Below are 17,257 nucleotides of genomic sequence, written 5' to 3'. Positions count from 1 at the left end.
TTTTAGGCTCCCTATCCTTCTCAGGCATTTTATATGAATATATTTTAAAGCATAATCTAATAACTATTTTTAAACAGTAATATAAACTGTACCAATTTCTACTAAGGATTTGCATCCTAGGGTACCTATTTACAAAAGCTATCTGACAATGTTCTCCTACTAAGAATAAGCTAATTATATAGTATATCATCTAGCATATATTTTTTTTTCTCCACTGCTTTGCCTTTAACCATAAATTTGCTTCAAAATCCTATAATTTTGAGTCACCAAGGTACCTATAATTTTTGTTTGTTCTGTTTTGTTTCTTGTGGTGAAATTGGAGACAGACTGCTATCTTATTCTTCAAGAACCTAATGAGATGTCCAACTATTAAATCCTTTAATTTATGATTTTACTCAATCATAAGGTTATTTTTAAAGTAGGTTTCTATATATTTTCTATATTTGATATACTTTAGATGTACCAATATCTCATTAAGTCATCTACTGAAGGGTTAAAGATCTGGTTAACCTTGAAAGGGAATGATTTTTTTCCTCTTATCATTTTCAACTCTTTGAGCTATATGCTAAATATGGTCAAAAAGAATGCAATTGCCAAGCCAGAAAATATGATCCTTTCTAAGTTTGCTCTAACAGCTGAATTTCAGAGACTTTGTATTATATTTGATCAACCAGAAAAATAATGCAAAGAATTCCATGCAAAATTGATTTTTTCCTTTTAGTTCTTACTATAATACAAAACACAGAGCCAAATAATTCCTACAGCTTATGAGAAAGTAAACACTATAAAGTTTGCAAAATGAAAAGTTAGACTGACTTGTGAGCATAATCTCGTGTAGCTTGTAAAAGAGCTGAATTGAGAGAAATTCCAGTAAGCCAGCTTCAAAATCTGCAGAAATTGTCTGGAAAGGTCCCACTGGCAGTTTGCCAGTTTAGATAAAGCTTCAAATCCCACCAGGAATTTGAATTCTACCAGGATTTAGGAGGTTGGATTTACATCTTTGTCTACCTCCGTGAGATGTGTGCTGACATTAAGAAAGATGAACCAAAAACAGTGCAGGCAGGTAAGCTCTGCAGTTTGAGAATGCAACTTACACATATTTTTTAGTGCATCCTGAGCTAACAGTGCTTATAGAGGACTCTGTAATTTTTAGATAATAACTACACTGTTATTAAATATCTTTTAACATTTATTCTCATGCCCAGTGCTATTAAGTGGCTTTGCCACAAGATGGCATGAACAGCACAGAAGAATTTTTATCAATAGTTCTTTTCTAGAATTCTTAAACATTTAAGGCACCATTATTTTATTCAGAGCAATTTGTTACGGTTTACTTGAAGGAGAACTTAAGACATATTGCGTGTCTTATTGCATTAGTTAGGATTTCAGTACATAGAAATTATGAAAATATTTTCAAAATCAAAATCTAATGCAAATAGAGTAAAATAGGGGTTTTTTATTAGGAAGATGTCCTATGTTCATTTAAATAATCAGTCATATTTTGGTAAATTTGAAAAAAAAATTATTTTCATTGCTTTTCAAGATTTTTATAAATTTCTACACAAAAATCAGAACGGACAAAAAATGCATGCCAAACAACTTCATAAACATATATATAAGAAGTTTCTGAACAATATTTAAATTTACAATACCTGAATAAATATCACCCTCAGATGTTTCATTCTGAAAGCCAGAGGTAAAACCAAAGTTCGCTCTGTTTTATCAAGTATCATGACTATTTTTGCATTTCCTTTATTTTATATTTTAAGCTGAAAAAACCAAAAATACTTGTTTTTTCCTGTTTGAAATTTAACTAATTCCTAGCTATGTATCTTATTAAATGAATGTTTGAGAGTGATATTAAAAAGATTTTCTTGGCTACAGAGCCAGATTCTCAACCCTTCTATGATCACCATAATTACCTAAGTACACTTAGTCTTGTGTTTTGTATGGAGAGAAGCACAAATGGTTGAGAATGAGTTACAAATTGCATCTGAATCTATCTGTGAATCCATCCTTAAAAACGGCTAAATAGAATACACATCAACCAAAACCCACGCCCCGTGTGATAAGGCTCATTTAGAGCCCACTGGCCTCATGTGCAGAACAGCTAAAGGAGAAAACATGCGCTCAGTCCCAGCTTCAGTGACCTCGGTCTCTGGTCTAGGCTGTGACTCGCCTTCATTCCCACGCGTAACAACATCCTGCTGAACCTCTGAAGCTTCCAGCCCTAGCTTCACAGAAATTAATGCTTCCCATTCAATAGCAGGAAAAGTTATGGAGATACAGATGTGATAGTTAGGATGAATGCTGTGGGGACAGCAACACGACCTTGGAGCTGAGTTCTGGAGGTAGAACCAGGGAGGGGGAAGGATGGGGCTGGGCTGCCAATGACAGTAGCAACAATACCAGAATAAAGCTATACCTTTATTTGTGAATCATATGGACAGCACCTCATTAACAATTATTAACAATTGTCTTTAGGAGAAAGAGTGAAAATACATGGACCCCCGGTAAGCAGAATCTTTCATTTTGCTATTGAATATATTTTTAAAAGCAGGCTGCAATCTTGCTAGCACTAACCTCAGAGAACTCAGATCTGCATTCCTACCTTATCTCACTTATTTGCATTCATGGTTTATGTAGACGTTTTTTACCCCAGTGATTTTAAAACAGCAAATTAAAGTATGATGTTATGTGCTGTAGAGTACATAAAGCGCTTCGACTGTTGACATAGGCAGGTCTGCTTAATCTAAGCTCTTTACATTTCTCTTAGTAAAACAAGGGAAAAAAGCTTACACAGATTTTTTTTGTTTCCTCTCTTTTCCAGAACCCTGTGCCTCCCCCACGGTAAGGCCACTTAAGAGACTGCTTATCTGCGGTTCCTTGGGGAACTCAGTGCTAATGAACACTCATGTCCCTATGTACCACTCATGGTAACCAGATGACTAGAAGTGAGCTGGCATCCTTTTACTACCTGGCTCTGGGCTTTTTTAGCTTCTGAAGTGAAATTAGGGAGAACAAAACATAAGCCATAAGTGTTGGTAGCTAGAGCTCAGGCCTGCATCTTTAAAATCAACTTCACTGAGCCTACAGCCAAGTCAAAAGCCAAGAAATCTTGAATCTGGTTCAACCAAGATATTACTTGTTGGGAAAAAAATCTTCCGTCAAATTGTATTGGTGCCTTAAGCTCTGTTCACCGTGATATTGACTTCATCGCCTCTTAAATATTTCTGCCAATTTTTTGCTACAAGTGTAAATTGTGTCCACAGAAATCAACTGGAATATTGCCACTTACTCCCATAGAATACAGACCAAGCTCTAAATCACAAATATATTTTTCTATTACGTGCCCACAAAGAAATAATTCATCGCTTCTTGATCTTTCAGCCCCAAACAATAATAACTGCTACAATTAAGACAACCTTCCAAAAGGTCATCCAGGACTGACAAGCTTATTCCTCAGTGGCTGTACTGACTGCCATAAAAGCTGCAAACAAATTTAAAATATGATTTGCATTACAGATATATTCAGATTACTTTTAAGTTAAAATATTAAATAAGACCATAAAAGGACCATGTAGCTTCACAAATTCAAAACTGTAAAAGCACAGAAATAAGAACATTCTCGTTTCATTATTCCACAATATTTCATATTTGTTTCTTTTTGCATTATGGCGACCAGAATGGTTCTTTAATTCTCTCACCTGACTTAATTTTGGTCTGTACCACGCAAATAGACAAGGCTCCCTCCTCAGGAGCCCATTGCCGAAGGGCAGGTCTGCAGTGCAGGACGGACGCACCTCTGCTTTTACTCACCCAAGCTCTCTGTGCTACAGCTCCCAGTTGGAGCTGGGCTGTGGTGGGCTGGTCTCAGAGCACAGGCAGAGTGTGCCCACATCTGCCAGAAAACACTGGGCACGTGTTAGCTGTGAGATTTCTGGGATGAAGCGCATTTTTTCCTGCGTGTCTGAACTGCAGTATGTTCCCTGGCTTGGCCTTATACGCAGCCATATCCACCCAGAAATATCAACACTGGAGAGCTGTACTTGGCACATACTGGTGAAGCACATGAAAGCAGTGTTAAGTGGCACGTAACACAGTAATGTCTTACAAATGTAGAATATTATCCAAAATTACTATTGCTATTGAAGGGCCCCAAGAAGCTCCTGGACTTGAGCTAAGCTCAGCAGAAATACATTGAAATGGTCTTGGAAAATTCCAGTGTTTTACTTATTCAGCTTGCACTTACAACACAATCCCTCTGCCTCCTTTATTCTGTAATAGATCTTCAAATTCTCCTTTGACTTTTCTAGGCCTCTGAAGACACTGCCAAAGCAGTATCAGCCACTTCCTCCAGAGCCGAAGATCAGCAGCCAGTCATTTCACACAAGGAAAACTCTCAGCCAGGTCCATACCCTTCCAATATCAGCAAAAGTCACAAGGTATGGGTGCATTCCTCATCCCCATTCCCTAAGTATCAAAACACTCTCCCCGGTCAAACCACAAGACTTTACCTCCATTGCATCTCTGCTTTTACTTAAGAAAAAAAAGTTACTCTTTAGACAGCTGTGAATAATTGAGAGAAATATTTAGCGTAATATGACACTAGCATTTTTTAAAGAAAATACTGCCAAAATAATGGTAAAGGAGAGGAAAAGTAGGTGGAACTCTCACGAACACTTTGTTTAAGGTTTGTCCTACTTTTTCTTACTAACATTTAGAGGTTTTGCAACCAATTCTAAATAGAAACAATTGCACTGGCTTAGCACAGTTGGTGAATCAAGTGATGGGGAAATACACTGACTACACCAGAGATACAGAAATACACTCCACATCCCAAGGACGCTACGTTCAGCAAAAGAAATTACTAATCTGTAGCCAGAAATCCTGCTCCAGCCCATGAGGCCAATGAATCCAGACTATGAGTCACTTCTTGCCCTTTCTATGTCGCCCTCCTCCTTCATACAACACCCGTGTTCATTCAGTATCCTGACATGGCAGTGTGGATGAGCGCTGAGTCCTGAAGCACAAACCGCTTGTGTCCAGCTGTACGACCAAGCATATGCGTATGTCAGGTTATGAGTCAGGTTGCTTTTTTCACATAACACGTGTATCTAGTCAGATGAGCATGTATGTATGCTGCTCGCTGACTTGTAAACAGATGCGTACGTGCTCTTGCTGTGTGACCAAAATGCACGTTCGTAAATGGGGATGGTGGTGGACACATGCTGGGAACAGGAATGATGCACATCGGGGGGCCACAGGGTATAATGCTCAAATGTTTCTTTACAAAAACCTATTGCAGCCAGAAGTTTCGGCACAACTGAGCTGTGTTAATCCTGTCCACCCTGCCATAAATCATTTCAATTTCAGTTCATCAGGATGGAATTTTATTTCATTTTACAAAGGTCACTACAAATCCCATGAGGAAAAAAAAAAGGTAACTAATCAATGAAGTAATCTTCTGCTTAAAGTTAAGTACATACTTAAGGAACAAGCTCTAAGTACGGTTTTGTTGTTGGGTTTTTTTTTCCTAAATGGTGCTTAAACCTCTTCACAGATTAGGTTCCAAAAGCTGTTGGTTGTTAAGACATTTTATTAATATGAAGTAGCTTCATATTCAGATCCGCGACCTGACCTATAGCTGCAAAGTTCCAAATCCCATGACAGATCCCCTCCCTTGGTAGGGCAGCACATACATTGAAAGCTCTGTAAGAACCATTATAAACCATGTTTGCCAGCAGACATCCGTATGCAAAGCACTTGGATTTGAAAGGTCCTATTATAAAGCCAAAATCTGCAGTGTAAACACGTCATTTCTTATGCTAGAATTAAAAGGCAGCAGCAAAAATCATAACCACCAAACTCCACACTGCAGTTATAGATACCAAAATATTTCTAATAGGTTTGGGTTTTTTAAATTGCACTTTATTTTTAATCACATGAGTAAGAGACTAAGACCACACATGATCTGGGAAAGACACTTCACAGATTTCCCACACAAACACTTCACTCAAAATATTTCTCACTCATCTTCAGTCCAGTCACAGCTTTGTAAGGAGAAAGCACACATATGAGCTACAGTGTGGAGGAGTATGGCGCTACAGCCATTATCTGCTAGACTGTAAGCAAAGCTGTCAAACTGCAGATGTGATTTAGCAGTGCAAGTCCTGTTTTCCGACAAGATTTGGAAGACTTAGAAAATAAAGCACATCATTATTTATATACTCTATAAATAGCCTCATAGTAATATAGGCATGTGAAGAATCCTGGAATGTATCTTAGAAGCTTTGGTGAGATTTAAACTTTTAAGTGCCTGTGGTAAGCAGGCCATACGAAGTCGCATGTCCCCTCGTGGTGGAGGCCAGCCCTACAAGCACACCTTTATTATTGTTTAACTTTACGATGCACCCAATGTCTTAAATATAGGCTTCCACGTGTCAGATAATGACTTTGAAGACCAAGCTAACAAATTGCAGAACTAACACAAAAGCACCTATCCAAACCCAAAACAGTTCGTAGCTTCCAGGGTTTTCTATACCGTGTCTTCCTTTTGCATTCTCTCTGACTGATTTAGCAAAATAACTGACATATTTTCTCAGTCCAGGAGGTAAGCTAAGCAGGGGCTATATCCTAGTGCCTTCAAAAAACTAATAGATGTCTATCCACACCTTATGATGCTGAATAACTTCTAAAATCAGGTCTTTAATTATAAGATACAAGCTGCTAAAAAGCATGAGTGTTCATCAAACCCAGGACATCCAACAAAAGACGTCAGACTCAATACATTACCCCTTTTGGGGAAGAATATCTTCTGATGATCCTTTGCAGGAAAGGAAGATATTCATGTTGATCAGGTAGATCAGGAGAAGGCAGAAGAATACTTAAAACACCTTCTTGAATCAGGACCATGAGAAGCATTCTCCATTTTTCTTTTCCTGGTTTGCACCTCCTTTCCTCTACACTTTCCATTCTGCCTCTGTGAATGTTTCATTTCTGAAGCTCTTCAAGGAATTCAGCTCCATTTATAACTGACTTTAAAGTTTGTAATAAGACATTTTGGCATTAGATGAAAAGTAGTGAAGAATCACAGAACCACAGGTTGGAAGGGACCTCAGGGATCATCTAGTCCAACCTTTCTAGGAAGAGCACAGTCTAGACAAGATGGCCCAGCACCCTGTCCAGACGACTCTTGAAGGTGTCCAACGTGGCCGAGTCAACCACTTCCCTGGGGACATTATTCCAATGGTGACTGTCCTCACTGTGAAAAATTTCCCTCTGGTGTCCAATCGGAATCTCCCCAAGAGCAACTTGTGTCCATTCCCCCTTGTCCTCTCCATGGGACTCCTTGTAAAAAGGGAGTCTCTATCTTCTTTGTAGCTACCCCTTAAGGACTGGTACGTGGTGATGAGATCCCCTCCAAGCCTCCTTTTCTCAAGGCTGAACAAACCCAGCTCTCCCAGCCTATCCTCATATGGCAGCTTCCCAATCCTTTGATCATCTTGGTGGCCCTTCTCTGGACCCCTTCCAGCCTGTCCACATCTTTTTTCTAGAGCGGAGACCAGAACTGTACACAGTACTCCAGGTGTGGCCTGACAAGTGCCGAGTAGAGCGGGAAGATGACTTCTTTTTCTCTGCTGGTGATGCCCTTTTTGATGCAACCCAGCATCCCACTGGCCGCAGCAGCACACTGTTCGCTCTTGTTGAGCTTTCTGTCCACCAGGACCCCCAGGTCCCTTTCCACAGAGCTGCTCTCCAGCCAGGTGGATCCCAGTCTGTGCTGCACTCCCGGATTATGTTTTCCCAGGTGCGTGACCTTACACGTGTCGTTGTTGAACTTCATAAGGTTCTTGCTGGCCCACTCTTCCAGCCTATCCAGATCTTCCTGCAGAGCAGCTCTCCCTTCTGGAGTGTCTACTTCCCCACTCAACTTGGTGTCATCAGCAAACTTCATCAGGCTACACTTGAGAAAGCTGATAATAATTCATATCTCTTCTCCCTTCTCCCCTCCTCCCAGAATAAATCCTTAACAAAGACTTTTCTCATTTACCATATTGAATTCAGTGGATGCTATTCTTTTTTATGGAAGTCCGTAACTTTCTCCTGCAAATAATTTATGTAAAAAATAACCAGCCTCTGAATTTCTATAGCAGTAATAAAATCCTTCCTTTGCAGAAGTCTGTTAATTTTCAGTGATGATGTAATCAAAGTACTTAAGTACTCAAAGGGATTTTTGTTTTACGATAATGAAATGTTTTGCATATAATTCTTTCTTTTCCAGACATCTATCCGTTAAGGAATTAAATGAGGTAAGTAATCACCTTTGCATATATCATGACCATAAAAACATACACATTCCATGGCTTCACAGCCTCTCTTGTGACAGTATTTCAGCCTATTAGGTGAAAATACTATAAGAATCATATTAGCTTTGTGTCATAAAAGTATTTATCTTTGATGCATGTGGTATTTTCAGCGTCGCTACTATGTGAATGGTAAGGTAAGTTCTTGAAGTTGCTTGCAGAAATAAAAACATACATACATCATAAAGCTACCTTTCCAAGTATCCAAACAAAAGCATCTCTCATAACTGCCAGATGCTGCAGGTACCTATGAACAGTAAGCAGCAGTAGAGTCTCTCTTTCAGAGAAACAGAGATTCCACATAGATTTTTAAAAGCAGAAAACTGAAATGATAAAGTTAATAGAGCAGTATAATAGTATTACTCTGATATAAATACATGGCTACCTCAAAAATAACATGACCCTTTTTAAGAAGAGAAATTAAAAAATGACAAGTTTTATATCCAAATGAACCTCACCTATTATCTCCCAGTTTCCTCCTCCCTCTCCTCCCCCCCATCCTTCCTTAGGGCCTCTCACAAGTCCTGCAAAATCTGTTACGTCAAACAAATGGCAGTTTTGCCTGTAGCTCCAGCAGCAACCGAGGGGGCCACCACACTGCTGCTCAGGTGCCTGCGTGTTATACAGCTTCCCCCAGCCAAATCCCTCACCACCCTTCCCAGAAAGGTGGCGACCAGAGCCACAGTGATGCATGGTCCTCACCGCCCTGAGACCAGCACAGCCCCGTACAGCGCAGCCCACCTGCCCTCCTGCCAAAGCTCACACTCCACTACATCCTCAAACCTCCTGAGCCATGTGCCGCCCAGAAAGCCCTATTTCATCCCCCAGTTCATCTTCCAGTGGCCCCATCCTCCAGCTCACAACCGACTTTCCCCACAGCAAAGCTCCACCAAGGGCAGCTCTAGGCTCCAGGCACTGCTGAGACATGTGTGCTCTCAGTGTCAGCGATGCTGAAGCAGCAGCTCTGAGTTCCCTTGCCTGACAGAGGCTAAAAGGGCTCTTCCCTCCCTCCCCACACCTCCAGGCTGACCACTTCTCCCAGCACAGCTGCCTGCAGCCCCTCCACCGGTGGCCCCTGCACCAGCAGGCTGTGGCCAGAGGGCAGAAGCTGAGAGGCAATGCTGTGAGTTCACCTATAGGCATATATAAAGCAGAAAGCACTAACTTTTACACAAAGACTGGTACAGGAAAGTTGTTGGTTGTTTGGGGTTTTTTTCAGATCCCAATTTCTGTAAAAAGTTTTTAACACATTCTGTCACTTTCTACTCAGGCCAATGAAGTAATGAAGTAAAGCAGAAGAAATGGGTTTAGCAATAGAGGGGTTTAGTTATGACAAGTGGTTTCCTATAAGATGTGTTAAGAGATATAGTCCCTACAATAAACTGAGTGCAGAGTGTTAAAGGATGTTTGTAAAATTCAGAGATAGGTTCTAATTTATGGCACTTTGTATTTCTCACTGCATGTTCTACTTACCGCACTAATATTCTATTGTATTGGTTTTATCTCATTGTAAGGCAACAGAGGAAAGAAAGGCATCTCTATACTGGTTAAATCCAGCCATTTCCATCACAGAGGGCTGTAGCAGAAATCTATAGACTGGTCTAGCTCTAACTTTCAAACCCTCCGAGTTTTTCTTCTCTACAAGTTCTGACTGGAAGGCTGTCCCAGAACCTCAGTCCTCCCATGGTTAGAAACTCTTTTAGTTTGAAAGATCATTACAAAACATGGTTTGATTGAACACTCTAATTCACATTTAATGCTAAAAGATGAGATATTGGTGAGACGATATTTTAACACAGAAAGCTTTCTCTTATGCTACTGACTCATCACGAACCAAATATGAAAACAACCCCAACAGCAATAAATATCTTACATCTGTAATTAATATTTCTGGCTGGGCATTGTACAGCTGCACAAATACTGCAGCTCCTAATGGGCTCTTAGTTTGAATACATGTTAAGAAGAAATATTGTATATCTTGTAACACGGAAAAGATAAAATTTAATTTGGATCGCTTCCCATTCACATAACTCTGAAGACATAAATAGTTTCAGTGTGGCCTGGAGGAGGAGACAGAACGTGCCCTTGTCAGGGTTTCAGACACCAAACAGAGGGTCAACAGGTCTGAGAGCAGGACTGCCCTTCAGCAGGACCCAGACAGGCTGTAGGAAAGGGTTAAGAGTAGCCTCCCGAACTTGGAAAGGAGAAATGCAGAATCCTGCCCCAGGATGGACTAACCCCCTTGGCAGCAGCTCTGCTCAAAGGACCTGGGGACCGTAAGCTGAACACAAGCCACTGGTGTGTCTTTGGTAGCCATAAAGGCTAACAGCATATTGAGCTGTATCACAAGAAGCATTGCCAAGAGATCAAGGGAAGGGACTATTCCCTTTTACTCATCACTCATTAGACAGCACTTGGAGTACTGCCCAAGGCTGCTGTTTGCAGAGAGGAGTGGGTCAGCAGAGAGTCACCAGCGCAGTCAGAGTGTGCAACACCTGCCCTGTTAAATGAGGCTGATGGGGCTGGGCTCCCTTAGCCTGGAGGGGGGCGGCTCTGGGGGAACCTAATAGCAGCCTGCCAGTGCCTAAAAGATGATTATCAAGAAGGCAGAGCATGCAACAATCTTGAAATGAGGGAGTTTTCAACCAGAAATCAGGAAGAAAAAAAAATTATTATGAAGCGTTGGAACAGGTTGCCCGGAGAAGCTGTGAAATCTAAGTTCTGGAGGCTTGCAAGGCCCAGCTGGACAAAGCTCTGAGCCCAAGTCTCATTTTGCAGTTCACCATGCTTTAAGCAGGAGCTTGGACTATAGACCTGCCTAGGCACTTTCAAACCTGAATTTCTAAGTAATGGGAAAACATTACTGGGGAACTAACTTTTAAGGAAGACTCTACAAGGAGTAAAAAATTCTTATCTTTAATATTTATATATTATAGTCTCGTGTGTATCAAATTAATCAAAATAATTACTATTTCTGTGTGAATCAAACAATACAGAAATACAGTGAAAGCTTATGAGTCAAAATCTGGTCTCTAGACACCTGTCTATCATTCACTTCTTTGTAAAATAATATGCTGAATTAAGATTCTCCATACAGTGATTTTGAATAAAGTATCTGCTGTGCCAGTAAAAATAATTGTACTGTCAGCTGAGGAGCCTGAAAAGAAATGACTGATTTTAATATTTGGATAGTGTATCTCCACTCAATCAAAATCAATCTCCTGATTTAATACAAGATCATTGATGGAAAACCATATTGTAAGTTAAACTGATGCACAACAGTCATTATGAAATGGTGATCATTGCGATAAACTGGATGTTCAATTATTACCCCTAAAAATGTTGTTCTCGTTGTTGTCAGTGGAGTGAGATTATCATTCATCCTGAGTTTTTGACAAAGTGATCAGGTATTAATGATTGAATGTCTATAAATTGTGTAAAAACTGAAAGATAGTTGGGTCTGTTGGGGTAAGTTCAAGTTGGTAATCAAAAGACAAATATTTACTATGTTATCATTTCATATAGGCACCTGGAAAAGAACAAGGTTAGTACTTCATAATATGATATTAATTTGTTGTCTTCCCTTCATATTGCAAGAACAAAGTATTCAACCATTAAAACTCCAGCTTAAGGAATCCGTATAGGAACCTGACATCTACCCTGCTATGTAGCATCAGGCCACCTGGCTCTATATTTAAATGAGAAAGAGACATCCCCCAGGTATATGTCTGCTGAGAACAGAGAGATTTAGAGTGACTTGAACAGTTGTGGAAGATGTAGCAGAAAAAAAGGAATTTAAATTGGCATTAATTAGAGATATTTGGGGAACCAGAGTATCACATTTGTTCTGAGCAAATCAAAGTCTTAAAGTCCTGGAGTAAATAAGAGTGTTGGAACCTAAAAAACTGAGAGAAGAATATCCTGAAAAGACTGGATCTGCAAAGAGAATATCTCCCTTCTCTCCATCTTGCTCCTCCCCCATAATTTGAGGGTAAGATTTTAAAAGAAAGATTTTTAAAAGCTTTAGGTTTTCAAAGGTGCAAAAAGCAGTTGGGGTGGAGGGGGTTTTAAACATGTTTTAGAAACATGTCAATTCGAGATGAGCATACAGCTTGGAAAAACCAGCTTCAGCCTCTCACTGTGTATGTGTGCATGAAGGTCCATGAAAAAAAATGGTACTCTGAAATACTCTGTAGATACATACAGGCTAGATGATTTTTATGCTGTTTACCCCTCTGTGTTAATGAGTTCATAACTTCCTCTGACAGTTCCTTTTGCAGATTAAGGCACAGTTTCCTAATTTTCAGCTAGAAATCGTGTTGACTGCATTAATACATTCAGTGCCTATCTATCCTGTCCTATAAAAGGGACTTATGAACCCTCTGTATACCTCTAATACAGAATTCTGCATTATTTACCATTATGTTAAGCCATATTTGGCATCAGCAAAACCTGTAACATTACCATGTAACATTCAGTACTAGTATTTTTCCCACTGCAATCATTAGCTGACTCATTCAAGCCAGACTGATTGTAGCTTACTAGCATTTTCTATTGAACTGCCTCCCCTCATACATGAATTTAATTAATTTATTTCACAGTAGTTGCTACTTAGTGTCAAAGTTACACATAAAAGAAAATAATATGTTCTTATTCTTTTTATTAATAGCTACAGATTTGGGGAAGAAACCTGACACATCCTTTCAAGCACAACAGTATAAACCAAAGCATCATCCTGAAGCCAGGTAGGAATGTAAGAATTTCATGACTTTGTACTGGATGCTTCAAGGACTAAACATTCTGTCCTAGAAAATTACACTTCACTATGCAATACAAGCAAGATGATATCACTTTTTGATGCCATATAGTGATATATTATGTTTTGCCCTGACGCATGACAATAACCATCTTTGGGAATTGCTTTCAAGATATTCTAATTGTACATTCAATTTTTATCTTTAATAGCATCCTACTGTATTACATTTTTGCCTCACTTTCTGTGACAGGGTGTTAAATATATTGTTAAAGAAGCTCTGCCATCTCATCTTAGCATTTCCTCTCCCCCTTATTTTCTATTCTTATATACAAAGAATACATACTTGGCCTTCCAAAGGCCAATTATTCTTCCACAGAAATCAGTTGCTCCTATTTTTCTTTTCTAAGCTACACAAATCTTTCTTTTTTAAAAGTGTTTTAAGATCTGTATCCTCCTAAAATACTCAACAAAACCCATAAGTGTAGGATAAAGTATAGGAAGTATATGAATGATTTCACATATTTCCTATACAAATAGTGAATCAATCATCTAGCCTTGTTTATGACAGTGGCATCTCTCCAAGATAAAATTATTGTCTGGAGTAAATGTGACAGTATTTGTGACCCCTAGTATTTTGTTTTTTCATCTGTGGTAACAGTGGCTCCGTTATATGAAGTTATTTGTCTGGTGCTCTTCCCAGTGTAACTGTTCTAATTCACAACACAACAAAATACCAGCTGGGTACTCAGCAGCAGTCTAGAAAATCAGAAAGGACAGGGAATGACTGCTCCCCGGGTCTCCCTACAGAAGGACTGGGAACATCAGGTGAAATTAGCAGGCAACGGGCTCAAAACAAACAAAAGCAAATTGTGCTTCACTACACACACAGTTAAAACATGAAACTCTTGCCAAAGATTCTTGTAGAGGGTAAAAATTTATGGAACTTCAAAAAGCGGCTGATGAAACTAATGGAAGAGAAATATGCCAAAAAGATGCTAAATACAAAATTACTACCTGAAATCCAGGAAGACCCAAAGCTGCAATCTGCACAGGGAGGAAGGGGTGTTCTGGGGAACAGAGATATACATTGCTCTCTAAAGTGACTCTTATTTAAACACTTGTGACTAACAGAAATATTTTTCTGACACTACTTCCATTCATTGCTTTCTCCTAGCCTTCAATGTACGTGGAGCACTAAAAGCGTTTGCAGCTCAGGTAAGAACCAGAGATTGCTCTGAAAACTAAACTAGGCGGGGATAAATGAATAAGAAACAGATTTGTATTTCTAGCTGGGTATGTCTGCACTGGGGATTTTCAATGCACAGAGCTAGCACAAAGGGATTGTTAAAGAAAGCAAGTAGAAAACAAGTGAAACAATGGCACAGTCAATAGCAGTGAAGAAACAAGCAGAGTTACTTGCTTGGCTCTACTCCATGCCTGGTTCAAGCTAAGAAACGTCCAACCTAGAATGCAAGCTTTAAACTGTTGCAGACCCCCACACTCAGAAAAGGAAGGGGATTTGGATGAGCCACTGAAGGACAATGGGGAGAGGAAGACAAGACAAATTGGGCATACAAAGAGACACCCACAGAGAAAGAGCATGCTGTGAGCACAACAGTCTCTGCTTTTCCAGGCAGAGATGCAATGAGCTGGGCTAAATGGAAGCTACAGATGTTCAGGACATTAGAGCAGCTACTGTGGGTTTAACGCCTTTGCGTAAACAAATACACTGATCTTCGAAGAAATTGCTTTAGATTTATCCCAGATTCCTAGAGGGAACAACTTGTAGGTGCCATTAGCAAGCAGGTCTGTCAAATTATTATGGTTGGAAATCCCTGGACACACCTCCTCTGGACTGTGTGGTTTTACCTAAGGGAATGTGCCAGAAGCCAACATTAAAACTGGTGGGGTGCCCTGCCAAGAATCGGCCTGTAGTACAGCTTACCCAGGAACCATGGCAATGTCGCTCTGCCCCATTTTCCCTGCATTTCTTCAAGATTCCCAGAACTGAATGCAACACACAGGAGTAGTATCAATTAATATGCATGCTGTCTCCCTAATCTTGAAGACGGTACTTCTACAAACACTATTAAAAGTTGTGTTAACAGATGAAATATGATACGACAGCAAAAAGCTGTCTACCAACCTCTCTACCTAATTTCATTTAGAAAAATATGGCCTCATTAGTAGTCAACCCAAAATTTCTGTGGTTCATCCCTACCTTTCAATGTAGTTACACCTGCTTTTAAAAGTATTTCCATAAACCCAAGAGACAGAAAAAAACCCCAGCATCTACTTAGTCTTCTGAAAAGCCAAATACCTTTATTAGCCAAACTACATAACAACTGTGTAAGCAAAAGAAAACACTTATCATTCTGTTGTGTAAATATTACTTCTTCTTTTTGCAGAAATGCATACTAAAGATAAAAGATGCTATAAAGGAAACTCTCTGATATATCTGTCTTTCATAAACAGATTCATTAATAATGAGGTGTATCTATACCTTACATGGAGTACATATGAACTACATGACCCTGGTCTTTTTAGTTTTCTGAATGTCCTTAAAATGTACCAGCCAAGTTAGCTCATGCTGTATCTCCGTTCCTTAAAAAGAGTTCGTACCTTGGGAGACCCAGGGGCTTTGGGGAACAAGGAGCTATAGGAATCATCCATAACTTCCTGCTGTCCTTGAATACACTTACTATACTTTTACATTTTCCCTTAACTGCCTCTGCAAATGCCCTTCTGTATCAAAACCCCTAAGCTGTGCCAAGTTGCATGTTGTGAATATATGGTAACAAGCAAACAGCACCAGGAAGAACAAATGGACTGTACTATTTGTTCAGATAAAGTAGGATTCAGCCTAACTTTGGTCACTGCCAGGCTAGTCAAGTCCACCTCCCTCAGCTTTGTTTCATAGGCTCCAACTTCCTGACTCTGGTAGTGGCCTTCCACTGAGCCACTTCTGGTTATTAACTTCCTTCTTGTGCTGGGGGTGCAATTCCACATACTCTCCTCTGGATACCTACAAAAAAAATCTGTCTTTACAGAATCCACAAAGCTCATCTAGGTCTCAGTTTCTTGCTGTTCTCAGCAGTCTCCCTGTCTTCTTCCTAGGTGCCCCACACCCACCTCCACTTCAGATGCCTCCTATCATCCCTACTAGTACTCTTGGTCATTCTGGCTCTCTGGGATGGCAGCGTCTCCTTTTCTCTGTAAATTTCTTGCCCTCATGAAATAACAAGAACAGAACAAACAAGTGGCCTTTCCCCCTGCATTCCTACAATTTCAAGTCCATGTCTGGACTGTGCCAGCACCAGAGCTGCTCACCTCAGTGACTCAACATGGCAGAGCAGACCGAAATTCATCAGCATGGCAGAACTTCTGAATCATTTAAGGTTTAAACAGATTGGTGGAAACAATGCTAGCTGGCAATGAGATAATAAGGAGCTTTAATGCAATCCAACATAACAGCAGGTCTGATCCAGCACAAATACAAGGGCTAAAAATGTGAAAGTAGAACAGAATGAACTGTTACACTTGTCCCATTTGTATTATTTAGCATTTTCTATTTTATTAATAGTTTAATATTTTTCCGTGTTTATGTGTGCAAGAACCTGGCAGAGTGATGCCAATTAAAAAACACCAGGAAACTAATGTCTTAATTCTCTTGGGGCATGAATCTGAAATCACTGGTGCTGCATTAGCACAAGACCACTTGTAACTGACAGCTCTAAATTTTGAAGGTTATTATTGTAACACTGTATTTCTAGACTGTAAATGCTATTCTCAGACTTAGTAAGTAAAACTGATGGGGTAAAATGAAACTATTTTTAATATTTAGTATAAATTATATTACATGTATTTATTATTATAAATCATATAAATAAAAAACTTGGTTTTAATGAAACTAAATGAAGCTGATCATGCCCCTGTACTCGGCACTGGTGAGACCACACCTCAAATATTGTGTTCGGTTTTGGGCCCCTCAGCACAAGAAGGACATTGAGTTCCTGGAGCATGTCCAGAGAAGGGCAACGAAGTTGGTGAAGGGTCTGGAGAGCAGGTCTGTTGAGGAGAGGTTGAGGGAACTGGGGTTGTTTAGCCTGGAGAAGAGGAGGCTGAGGGGAGACCT

General features: G+C 39.8%; 1 protein-coding gene across 1 annotated transcript in view; it reads left to right on the top strand.

The window, feature by feature from the left end:
• CLNK (cytokine dependent hematopoietic cell linker) overlaps window positions 1–17,257 on the top strand; it is a 118,032-nt gene that overhangs the window by 92,222 nt on the left and 8,553 nt on the right. Inside the window, exons 5-11 of the mRNA XM_064450784.1 lie at window positions 2,485–2,513; window positions 2,831–2,850; window positions 4,317–4,445; window positions 8,285–8,312; window positions 11,892–11,910; window positions 13,036–13,111; window positions 14,297–14,337. Of these exons, the coding sequence (XP_064306854.1) occupies window positions 2,485–2,513; window positions 2,831–2,850; window positions 4,317–4,445; window positions 8,285–8,312; window positions 11,892–11,910; window positions 13,036–13,111; window positions 14,297–14,337 (342 nt within the window). The remainder of the gene's footprint in view (window positions 1–2,484; window positions 2,514–2,830; window positions 2,851–4,316; window positions 4,446–8,284; window positions 8,313–11,891; window positions 11,911–13,035; window positions 13,112–14,296; window positions 14,338–17,257) is intronic.

This window comes from Phalacrocorax carbo, chromosome 4 (genome assembly GCF_963921805.1).
Source record: "Phalacrocorax carbo chromosome 4, bPhaCar2.1, whole genome shotgun sequence".
In the NCBI taxonomy this organism is placed as follows: Eukaryota; Metazoa; Chordata; class Aves; order Suliformes; family Phalacrocoracidae; genus Phalacrocorax; species Phalacrocorax carbo.
This window is presented reverse-complemented; position numbering and strand designations above follow the sequence as displayed.